Raw genomic sequence first — 12,440 nt, forward strand, 5'->3', positions numbered from 1 at the left:
CTTAGACAATCTAACTTAATGCATTTGCCATTTTAAACATTAGATTGGATATGTAATACTTCGGGGATCTTTTCAATTTAATAAACCTGCTAATTTAAAAATAGGAAAACTAGTATGATTAAGTATTTGTGGGTTATGGCATCTTGAAATCTAGTGTCTTTAAGTGTAAAACATAGTAATTACCCAGAGAAGGGTAACTTTAAATAGTAAATGGTGAAGCTTTGGGAAGAATGGATATTGCTGAGAAACAGCAGTGTTTCATTGCAACTGGGGTTGGATCTGGCACCCCTCCAGGCAAGGGCTGTGCACTAGAAACAAGACAGGCAGGGCTGGGAGGATCATGCCTCCTCACCTTGCCAGGCCTGAGGGTGCACAGCGGGACCCTGCCTGCCTTCCCACAATAGCTCTGTTGTAGTTTTTGTGGAGAAAACCAGGACTTTGGAGTCACAATTCCTTTGCAACAATAACCCCAGCAGTGATAGCCATACTTCTGTGATCACTTACTTGTCACTGTGACCTTCACCTCAGGACATTGTGGGAGGACGTTAATTATACAACTTGTAATTATTAGTTGCATCCACATGATGCATGATGATGTTCTGTCTCCATGTGATGACTTCCACATACACGTTACAGGGTGATGTGAAGCAATACCTCTGACACCAGTTAAGTTGCACATAGGTCTCTTATATGCTTTCTAATTGCTGCCTTAGCACATTTTTAAAAATGGATTATACTATATCCATGTGTTCGGTTGGTTATTTCTGGATTGGGAGTTACAACTGATTTTTTATTTTCTTCCTTTATATTTCATCATTTTCCTTACTGCTTCCACAGAGGACATGGATATATACTGTTTATATAAACAGGGAAGAAATGATTATATTGATGTTTTGGGGGTTCTTTTATTTTGAATCGAGGTATAGAAAACATGAAATAGGCATAACATTCACAGTTAATGGTGATTGTAAATGTGGTGGATCACATGATTATCAAATGCTATTAGTACATAAATTAGTATAGTAGACCAGCCAAACTAACCGAGCATTAGGCTCTAAAAAAAGGTCATTCTTCTTATTTTTTTTGATCTGTAGATTGCTACAAAGTCCATTGTTAACCAGGTTTGTGCACATATTCTATCTAAATATGGACATGGTTTTTAAAGACTGTTTTCGTACAGAATTATTTTAATATACTTCATATTAATACAATTTAAGATTTCAATTTTCCAAATCACAGATTTTGGTTAGCTTGGTAATTTTGTTTTTAATTTGTATGCTTTTTTGAGTTAAACAGTATAGTTGAAGCAAATATCACCAGACTCAGATAATTGTAAAAGCCTCTTGTACAACAGTAGAGCTTTAGTAATAGCCACACAAACCTGCATTAGCACATATACAAGTGCCTTTTTTCTCCCGTTTATTTTTCATTTTTTATTTTTTTTATTTTTTATTTATTTATTTATTTTTTTTTTTTTTTGAGATGGAGTCTTGTTCTGTCGCTCAGGCTGGAATGCAGTGGCGTGATCTCCTCTCACTGCAAGCTCAGCCTCCCAGGTTCACGCCATTCTCCTGCCTCATCCTCCTGAGTAGCTGGGACCACAGGCTCCCACCACCACGCCCAGCTAATTTTTTGTATTTTTAGTAGAGACGGGGTTTCACCGTGTTAGCCAGGATGGTCTCGATCTCCTGACCTCGTGATCTGCCCGCCTTGGCCTCCCAAAGTGCTGGGATTACAGGCGTGAGCCACCGCGCCCAGCCTTTCTCCCGTTTATTTTTTAGAGGCGGGGTCTTGCTTATGTTGCCTAGTGCCTAGGTTGGTCTCGAACTCCTAGCCTCAGCCTCCCAAAATGCTGGGATTACAGGTGTGAATCACTGTACCTGGCCTTTATAAGTTTTTGATTACCCTTTTCCTAATTTCTAAATATTTTTAAAGACCAAATCTGTATGATTGCCCCTGAATACATCACTGTGCAAAAATAGCTATATTGGGGCCAAGAAAATGAGCAGCTTGTGATGCCCAGCTTCCATATTAAGTTACAGACAAGGCATTTTTTGATCAACTACTGTGGACTTACCTATATTATTATCCATTCCAGATATACCATAGTGCTCTGTGTGGCTGTAGGGTCACTTGATAATGAAAAGCCTAAAACCTATGGTGGAGGAGGGTGGAAATTGTCTACTGGGAAGAGGAAAGTAGGAATTGATTTTACAGGAGCTTAAAAAGCAAATTCTTTTCAATACTTGTTATTAAAGGAGAGGTTGAAATTTAAAATGACCCTCAGGAAGCAATTTTGTATTTGCCAAAAAATGGATTCTGGCAGGAACTTTAGTTACCAGTAACCCCACCGTTCAAGGACCATTCGTGAATAATTGACATCTAATAACTAAGTCATTACTTTGATGATAAAGTGAGAAAGATTGTAGCAGAATATCCTTGGTGAAATAAATGTTTCCTGTTTTCTTGGAGATGATCAGGGTAGTGAAGCTACTGACTACCACGATCTGAGGAAAGTTAGGGCTGTGTGTTGGTAAGACAGGAGCAGTAGAGATTTAGAGTTTCTAGAATTAAAGGTCTTATGTTTAAACAACCCTTTGGGAGACATAAAATTCATGATGGGTCTTTGATTTACGAGATACACAGATTTTAATTGCCATTTCGACTTTATGTTTAGAATCATTTTTATTTTCAATGCTTTTGAGTTCACTAATTTCCCTGCAGCAGTCCCTTAATCTGTTATCTAATCATTAAGCCATCACAGTATTTTTAGTGTTCTAGGTTTTAATGAAGCCATTACAAAATTCTTCAAAATTACCTTAATCCCTGTGATTCCAGGGATATGATAATGGTGGTGATTTCAATTCAGGGTATATGTATAGTACTCAGTATAAGCAGTGATGCAGCTGTCTTTGCTGAAGGTGTTCAGTGGGACATTTTCCGGTGTGTGGAATTGGTGGGTCATGGATATTTACAGATGATATATTCATCCTACAGACTGGGGATTTATTGAGTTCTGGGAATACGAAGAGGGAAAGATTTAACAGTAGAAAGACAGAATGGAAAATAACTATAGTGTGGTTTGATGATGAGTGCCCTCAAAGAGTTTTAAAGTGTTTTGAGATTGGAGAGGTGGGCTCAGTTAATCTGAATGTGAAATCAGGAAGATGTTTTGGGGAAGACTTCCTTGATGAGGATGACCTCCAAGCTGGGCCTTGAAGAGGTCAAGTGAAGATGGTATCAGAAAGAACCTCAGGCAGAGGGAACACAGTGTTGCATTATTATCAAATATGGTTCTTCGCTGAAGGACTTTTCTCAGCTAGAAACGAGTCAGAAAGAAAGGGCCACCATGTAACCCAACTCTCTCAGTTAACTCATTGGAATAGTGTAGAAGTGCTCCAGTGAGTTGGGCCTCCAGAAAGGAGGGAGTTCAGCTTATTTTTAACTAGACTGATATGTGTTTGAATGAGAAGTTACAGGTGAGTAATGTTTATTTTGGTGTCCCTGTAATGGTTTTTACTTTCTCCCTTTCTTCCTTTTTTATCTCACTGGGTAATTGAGTCACATTTCCTCATCTGTCAAAGAAAGGATTGAGCAGATCCAGGACAAGGAAGGGTGCTAGGCTCACTCTTGGACGGCAGAGAAATCACATCATAATGTTTTATAAATACAACTGATAACTATTCATAAGGCTGCATTTTTACTCAGGTGCCTTTCAAGATGGAGCTCAGATTATAAAGCTTGAGAATAAATTTGGTAAACCCAATCACAAAGAAGAGTACTTGAAATAAATGTTATGTTGCCTATATCTTTGGTTCACAAAAAAGAATGTAGGACTTTTCCTAATATTTGATGAAATTGAACCCTTTCCGTTTATAGAGTTCTTCAAACTGTACAGGTGCCCATGATTCAATTTGAGTAATTGCCCCAAGCCTTCTAAGATAAGGAACTTCTCAGTTACAAAATTCTGTTATTCCGTCGAACACAGCCTGTGATTCTTCTGAGGGATCTAAAAGACCAGAACTGTTTCTTACTTGCATTTTCTTATGTTAACAAAAAGCCTTACTGCTGCTCTTCTGTTTACAGGGCGGTAGTCATGGTTTGTTTGGAAACAGCACAGCACAATCGAGAGGTCTGCACACACCAGTGCAGCCACTAAATTCTTCTCCCAGTCTCCGGGCGCAAGTGCCTCCCCAGTTTATTTCCCCCCAGGTAAGCAATTTTATGTTCCTATGATTCAAAATTAAAGACCATTTCAGATAGTTACCAGTTGTTAACTGATTTTTGTGGGCATAAAAAGAATGATAGTAAGAAGCGTAAAATATGAAAAAGCCATCTTTTCTTGACCTTTTGGCTAAGATCAAGTAGAGTAAAATATGCAATATCTAGCTGCCAAAGATCAAGACTTTTAGAACAAAATATCAAATCTCATTTTTTATTTCATCATGCATACCAACAAAGTAGATATTTTTGCATGAAAAGCTTATTATTCTATTCCTTTTAGATCTCCTATTTTTCTAACGATAGTTTTTGAAACTGCATATAATTAAAACTACTTTGTAAGTTCTGATGTGTCAATGTTCAGAGGCTGGTTGCCCTCAAGGATTCACCCAAAGATAAAAAGAGAATTCATCCTGGCACAGTGGCTCATGCCTGTAATCCCAGCACTTTGGGAGGCCAAGGTGGGTGGATCACTTGAGGCCAGGAGTTTGAGACCAGCCTGGCCAACATGGCAAAACCCTGTTTCTGCCAAAAAACACAAATTAGCCAGGCATAAAGAACAAAACAAAAAATAGCTGGGCGTGGTGGCACGCACCTGGAATCCCAGCTACTCGAGAGGCTGAGACAGTAGAATCGCTTGTACCCAGGAGGCAGAGGTTACAGTGAACTGAGATGATGCCACTGCACTCCAGCCTGGGTTATAGAGCGAGACTCCATTTCAAAAAAAAAAAAAAGAAAAGAGAATTGCCAGATTCTGGATTATTCTGAAAATGTTGAGGAGCTATATGCCAACATAGCAATTAGGTGCTCTAGGGGGAGTTTTAGAACTAATGAAGTAGCAGAGACTCCTGGATTCAACTCTTATTCATGAGCAGCTCTGTGTAGGACATAGTCCATTGGATACCATGGGAAACATTTAGGTTTGTCCCTTAGTAGGAGATGTGCAAAGAGATGGTGTTTTGTTTTGGGGGTAAAGGTGAGAGATTTGTGTTAGTCTACCACATACTTTCCCTGTTCCCCTTTATGAGAAAGCAGGCCTGAGGATAGAGTAATAGCTGATAAGCTCATGCAAGGATTCAATGTGTGGCCTTAGTCCCTCCTTAGAATGTTATTTTAATAAACCAAGCTTTGAGTCTGTTTCATCCTTAAAAGAAGAAGGGAGCACTTATTAGATCCAACCAGCAGGTTGTAAAGGTTCAGTTTTTGTTGTTTTTGTGTTTTTATTTATTTTTATTTTTTGGAGGTAGAGTCTCACTCTGTCACCCAGGCTGGAGTGCAGTGGTGTGATCCATAGCTCATGGCAACCTCAAACTCTTGGGCTCAAGCAGTCCTCCCTCCTCAGCCTCCAAGTAGCTGGGACTACAGACGCACGCCACCAAGCTTGGCTGGTTTTAAGAATTTTGTAGAGGTGGAGTCATGCTATGTTGCCCAGGCTGGTCCCAAGCTCCTTGACTCCAGCAGTCCTTCTACCTCAGCCTCCCAAAGCACTGGGATGACAGGCATGAACCACCGTGCCCAGCCTGTTTTGTTTTTTTGAAATGCCCTTTAAGACCAGGGCTTAAAATATTTATTTGAAAAGATCATCTATAGATTTCAAATTCTAGTTTTAGTATTCTGAGTCTGTATCTTTCTTAGTGGGGGAGGTCTGGTTTCTCCACACCCCTTCCTTGCCTCCCCTGCCTCCCCTGCCTCCCCATCATCACCACCAACTGCCTCTCCAAGGTCTTGCCTGGAAGTCTGGGACTGTGTCCCCTTGGTACCTCTCTTCTTCTTTCCCTCTTAAGTTCCAGTCATCCTTCAAGCCCCAGGTAGAGGTTTGTCCTTTAGACAGAGCCATTTCTGACTTCCCTGGCACTGTACAATGGCAGTGTCTTCTTAAATCTTGGAGCATACACATACTTTACAGTATCCTTTGGTATCAGGCTGACAGTCATCCATGGTTATCAAATATCTGTAGCATGTTAGATAATGTCTTCATCGTGCACAGATGGAGAAAATGCCATCTCTCTCTCTGCAGCCTCTTGGAGTTGGTGGCAGAGGGGTGGGTTGAGGTGAGGAGGAGGTGATAGCAGAATTCCCAGCAGATAGTGTGATAAATGTATAGAAATGTTTAACAGAGTTTGGGTAATCGGCTGAGCCTTCACACTAGCAGTGACGTCTGAGTCTTGAAGAATGAGTCAGAATTTTCTGAGCACACCAGATTAAAAGTGCCTTCTAAGCAGCAGGAGCCTCATGTGCAAGGGGCAATTATATCTAGAAGAACATAGCATTTGGGGGAAAGGCAGTTAGTTTGAATAATTGGTTAGAGCTTATTGAAACATACACACGTGCACACACACTGTCTTAGAATAGAAAAGAAAGGAACTAGACAAGAAGTATGGGACCAAATTTGGAAAAGGTGTTTGCTTTGCTTAGGATTTGGGACTTGGCCCTATGGGCCAATCCTTTTCAACGTGGTTTACAACCATTATTTGGGCTGCTACTTAAAGACACAGTTCCCAGGTCTCCACCAATCTTCTGTGACAGGTGGCTTTGGGACTTAGATACCCCCATGTGATCTTTATGTGCACTTACAGTTTGGCCACTGCTGTAGACAATATACTATTAAAGATTTTTCAGCTGAGTAGTGATGTAGGAAAATTTAAGGTTTAGAAGATGCTGGGTGCAGTGGCTCACATCTGCAATCCCAGCCCTTTGGGAGGCTGAGGCAGGCAGATTGCTTCAGCCCAGGAGTTTGAGACCAGCCTGGACCACATAGTAAAACCCCATCTCTACAAATTTTTGTTTGTCTGTTTGTTTTTGAGATGGAGTCTCGCTCTGTTGCCCAGGCTGGAGTGCAGTGGCACGATCTCTGCTCACTGCAACCTCCGCCTCCCAAGTTCAAGCGATTCTCCTGCCTCAGCCTCCCAAGTAGCTGGGACTACAGGAGTGTGCCACCATGCCTGGCTAATTTTTGTATTTTTAGTAGAGACAGCATTTCACTATGTTGGCCAGGCTGGTCTCAAACTCCTGACCTCCTGATCCACCCGCCCTGGCCTCCCAAAATGCTGGGATTACAGGCATGAGCCACTGTGCCCAGCTTTTTTTTTTTGAGGCAGAGTCTCTCTCTCTCGGCTCACTGCAACCTCTACCTCCTGGGTTCAAGTGATTCTTGTGCCTCAGCCTCCCGAGTAGCTAGGATTACAAGCACGTGCCACCACGCCTGGCTAATTTTTGTATTTTTAGTAGAGATGGGGTTTCACCATGTTGGCCAAGCTGGTCTGGAACTCTTGACCTCAAGTGATCCACCCCCCTTGACCTCCCAAAGTGTTGGGATTACAGGCGTGAGCCACCGCGCCCGGCCTACAAAAAAAATTTTTTTAATGATCCAGTCATGGTGGTGTGTACCTTTAGTCCCAGCTGCTCAGGAGGCTGAGGTGGGAGGATAGATTGAGTCTGGGAGGCGAGGCTGCAGTGAACCATGATCAAGCCACTGCACTCCAGCCTGGGCAACAGAGCAAGACCGCGTCTCAAAAAAGAAAAAAAGAAAGAGGAAGGGAGGGAGGGAACAAACAAACACTGGCAGTAATATAGAGGACATGTTTGAATGGCAGGAGTACTAGAGCAAAGGAGTGCAGTTGCAGGGCTAGTACAGGAGTCCAGGTAAGGCAGCAACAGTAGGAATTAACTTTCTTGTGGAAGTCACCTCTGATCTTTTCGTTGCGTAATATGATGATCTGTTCTCTAGTCTCTTCTTACTCAGTGTATCAGCAGCATTTGACAGAGTTCTCCTCCTTTCTGAAGCACTTCCTGCGTTTGGCTTTTGGACACCTACTACACTGGTTCTCCATCTGCCTCTCCTCCATCTCCTTTACAAGTTCCTCCTCAAGTTCCCAATACTTATTCAGCAGAATGCCCCAGATCTCAGCGTTCGAACCTCTCCTCACCATCTTTAGTCACTGCCAGGTGATCTTACCCAGTGGAATGACTTTAAGCACTGAATTCCAAAATTGTGTCTTCAGCCCACGTCTTTTTTCCTCAACTCCACAGACTACTCATAGGTTGCCTTACAGGTTAACATGTTCAAAACACAGCTCTGATCTCACCCCACACTGCCCTCAAAAACATCCCCTTACTCCCAGCAAATGGCACTCTCATCCTATAGGAGTTCAGGCCAAAAACCTTGGAGCTCGTGACCATGTTCATTGCGTCAGTAAGACCGCCCTTCAAACCCTTATCCAAAAGCGGATCCTTTTTTACCACTTCCAACAGCACAGGCCCTGGCCAAGCCACCACCATTTCTGTCTAGGTTATTGCAGTGACTTCCTGCCTGTTTCCCACCCTAACTCGACTCAACATTTGCCTGTCTCAAGTCTGAGTCAGACTGATTCTCTGACACCGCACTGTCCAGTGTGATAGCCGTTAGCCACATCAGCCCTTGAAATGTGGCTACTGGACTGGAAGCACTGAATTTTAAATTTTACTTTAATTAACTTAAATAGCCACATCTTGTTAGTAGTCACTGTGCAGGCAGCACAGTTGTAGAACGTGTCGGCGTTGCAGGAAGTTCTGTACAGCACTGTTCTAAAACAAAACGCAGGTTATGTTACCCTTTCACCGGGAATCCCCTCGTGGCTGGTTCTCTCGCTGAGAATGCAAGGCAAAAGCAAAGTCTTTACTCTGGTCTTTGAGGTTCCTGGTGATCCCACCTCCCCACAAGTACAGGTCACTCTCTCATACCTTCATGCTGCTCCAGCCAAGTGGCCCCCACACAGCAAGCATACGCTTAGAACATTCTTCCCAGATGGCAGCATGGCTCAGTCTTTATCTCCTTCAGCTGTCTGCTTCACTGCCACCTTCCCTAGAAGCTTTCTCGGGGCAGCTACGTACAGTGTGCGGCCTGCCCTGTCACTCTGTCTCCCCCACTTGCTCCTTGTCTTTCTCCCTCTCTGCCCCGCCCCTAGGAGTGTAATAAGCTTCACAGTGGCAGGGTCTGGGCCTGCTGTGTTCACTGCTGGAGCCTGAGCAGGGCATGTATTTTGAGCTCAGTGACTATATATCAAGTCATGGGAAGATGCATATCAGAATGATTTCAAAAGTGGAATTGTTGGGAAAGCTGCAGTTAACTTTGTGTGAGAGACTTGGGTGCTGCAGATCTCATTATGACCAAAGTGTCTGCTCTACCTAGAAAAAAAAAAAAAAAAGGCCAGGCACAGTGGCTCACACTTGTACTCCCAGCGCTTTGGGAGGCTGAGACAGGCACTTGAGCCTAGGAGTTCGAGATAAGCCTGGGCAAAATGGCAAAACCCCATCTCTACAAAAAAAAAAAATACAAAAATTAGCCAGGCATAGTGGTGCATGCCTGTAGTCTCAGTTATTCAGGAGGCTGAGTTGGGAAAATCACTTGAGCCCAAGAAGCCGAAACTGCAGTGAGCCATGATCGCTCCACTGCACTCCAGTCTGGACAACAGAGTGAGACCCTGTCTCAAAAAATCAATCAGTCAATCAATCAATCAATCAGTCAATCAACCTGAGCTCAGTTCTGTAGGCTTTCAGTCTGAAATCACCACTGTCTGCCTCCGTCATCATCCGATGTTCTCCCGCGTGTGTCTCTAACTTCACATGGCTTTTTCTTCTCTGTCTCAAAATGTCCTCCTTCATATGAGGACACCAGTTAATGGATTAGGGCCCACCCTAATTCAGTATGACTTCGTCTTAAACTTGAGTGCATCTACAAAGACCCTATTTCCAAATGAGATCACCTTCTGAGGTTCCCAGTGGGCATGAATTTATGGGCAACACTATGTTACCAAATACAGTCGCTAACTCAGATAAATTTAGGATTCACACTGAAGGTGGTACATAAGATTTTATGGGTCTTTGAGGTATAGTGGGATAAGAATCCGGTTTGGAACATGGTTTCGATAGCACAGCATATATGTATACTCACCTTGCTTTCCCCCAGACTCAAATTACAGTGAGTTCAAAATTATTATATCAGAGACAGTAAGTTAAGTCACACTGGTGACATTTTGTGTGAATTCAAAGCAAAGATGAAGAGGAGTTGTTATTTGGGGGAAATTGTGGAGGACGTGTTCCTCATGCTCGCCCTAAAACTGGTGCAGAGGCAGCATGCCCTGTAGTGGTGTGCTCACTTGATGCTCACGTCTGCTTGGAGTACAGCTATTAAAATAGAAAGTCAAACAGATTTTTAAATTGGTTGGTAACACTCAGCATCTCTTAGAGGATAGAGAGGAAGCAGCTGGGGGGAACTATTACTTGAAATTAGAGTGCTTTCCAAAATGACAGAGTTGATGGGTGGAGTGAAAGTGACAGATCTTGAGAGAAAATGAGCTGGTGAGCCTAGTACAGGAAACCTGAACTTGGTCAAATGTTTATAGACTAGAAGAGTGTCAAAGAAAAGATGGGCCAGGCATGGTGGCTCACGCCTGTAATCTCAGCACTTCAGGAGTCCGAGGTGGGTGGATCACTTGAGGTCAGGAGTTCAAGACCAGCCTGACCAACATGGTGAAACCCCGTCTCTATTAAAAATACAAAAAGGCAGGCGTGGTGGTGGGCACCCATAATCCCAGTTACTCAGGAGGCTGAGGCAGGAGAATCGCTTGAGCCCGGGAGGTGGAGATTGCAGTGAGCCCTGGTCATGCCATTGCACTCCAGCCTGGGTGACAGAGTGAGACTCCATTTCCAAAAAAAAAAAAAGAAAAGAAAAGAAGAAAAGGTAGGCATGTAGTCTTGAGAATGTAGCAGAGATGGTGGTTGAAAAGTATTAGGAAACTGAGGAATTTAACTCTGACCGTGATGCCAAAGAATGATAAAATGAGAAGATGCAATGGAGATGGGGAAGCTTTCTGATTAACTTAGTTTATAATGGAACATTTTCAGAAGATGGATAGTAAGGGTAAAAGCAAGCATGAATAAAACACAGAGTAAGCTGAGACTTGCAAAAAAAAATTAGGGAGATTAAAATAACCTTTAGAGTTTGGTTTGATGCAGTTTGGTGACTAGGAAAGGAATCATTGCCTTGGACTAGTATAATGCCCAGGGATTACAGAGTGGAGGTAAAATTTTTGTTGCTTTTGCTTTTCCTATTAAGAAGAAGGATGTTCAAACCAAAAGACAGATCCTAGAGCAGAGAAAGAATTTGTGAAGAGAATTGCAGAGCCCTCCCTGTCTGTGATTTTTGAGGAGTGCTGGGAGTCTTCGAGGGGAGTTTAATAATGACACCCATCTCTCCTGCCCACATTCTGAATGTTTAAGGTAAAAGAGGAGAACATATTGGGGCCACAGTACCCTCTTTACTACCAATAAAGCAGATACTGGAGCACGTGCGCACTTCCTAATACCGAATTCCAACCTTAACCCAGAGTCACCGGAATGGGGTAGTCTTCTCTCCAGGCTTGCTTCCAAGAAGGGGAAAGAAGCCTTAAGGGCCTTAAGTTCTATGATAAAATAAAGATGGATGTCCTCTGTGTGGAGCCTCAGATAAGAAATGGGAAAGAAGCGCCCCTCCACTATAAGAAAGTGAGGAGAATGGTGAATTTTTTTTTTTTTGAGACGGAGTTTCGCTCTGTCGCCCAAGCTGGAGTGCAGTGGCGTGATCTTGGCTCACTGCAAGTTCTGCCTCCCGGGTTCACGCCATTCTCCTGCTTCAGCCTCCACAGTAGCTGGGACTACAGGCGCCCGCCACCACGCCCGGCTAATTTTTTTTGTATTTTTAATAGAGACGGGGTTTCACCGTGTTAGCCAGGATGGTTGCGATCTCCTGACCTCATGATCCACCTGCCTCGGCCTCCCAAAGTGTTGGGATTACAGATGTGAGCCACCGCGCCCGACCTTTTTTTTTTTTTTTTTTTTTTTTCTTAATGGTGTTTCTCTCTGGTGTCCAGGCTGGAGTGCAGTGGCACGATCTTTGCTTACTGCAACCTCCGCCACCTGGGTTCAAGCGATTCTCATGCCTCAGCTTCTTGAGTAGCTGGGATTACAGGCGCTTACCACTATGCCTAGCTAATTTTTGTATTTTTAGTAGAGATAGGGTATTGCCATGTTGGCCAAACTGGTGTCAAACTCCTGGCCTCAAGTGATCCCTGCCCGACTTGGCCTCCCAAAGTGCTTGGGATTACAGTTGTCAGCCACCATGTCCAGCCTGGGTACATTTTTAAAATGATTTCTGAAAGGAGAAATAAGGAAAAAGTAGCTAAAAGACTAATGAACTTGGTCCC

General features: G+C 43.1%; 1 protein-coding gene across 10 annotated transcripts in view; it reads left to right on the forward strand.

The window, feature by feature from the left end:
• TNRC6B (trinucleotide repeat containing adaptor 6B) overlaps positions 1–12,440 on the forward strand; it is a 212,159-nt gene that overhangs the window by 161,082 nt on the left and 38,637 nt on the right. For all 10 annotated transcript variants that reach the window (XM_024239732.3, XM_024239725.3, XM_024239730.3 and 7 more), the window contains one exon: positions 4,087–4,212. In XM_024239732.3, coding sequence (XP_024095500.1) covers positions 4,087–4,212 — 126 coding nt within the window. The remainder of the gene's footprint in view (positions 1–4,086; positions 4,213–12,440) is intronic.

Source organism: Pongo abelii, chromosome 23 (genome assembly GCF_028885655.2).
Source record: "Pongo abelii isolate AG06213 chromosome 23, NHGRI_mPonAbe1-v2.0_pri, whole genome shotgun sequence".
NCBI lineage: Eukaryota > Metazoa > Chordata > Mammalia > Primates > Hominidae > Pongo > Pongo abelii.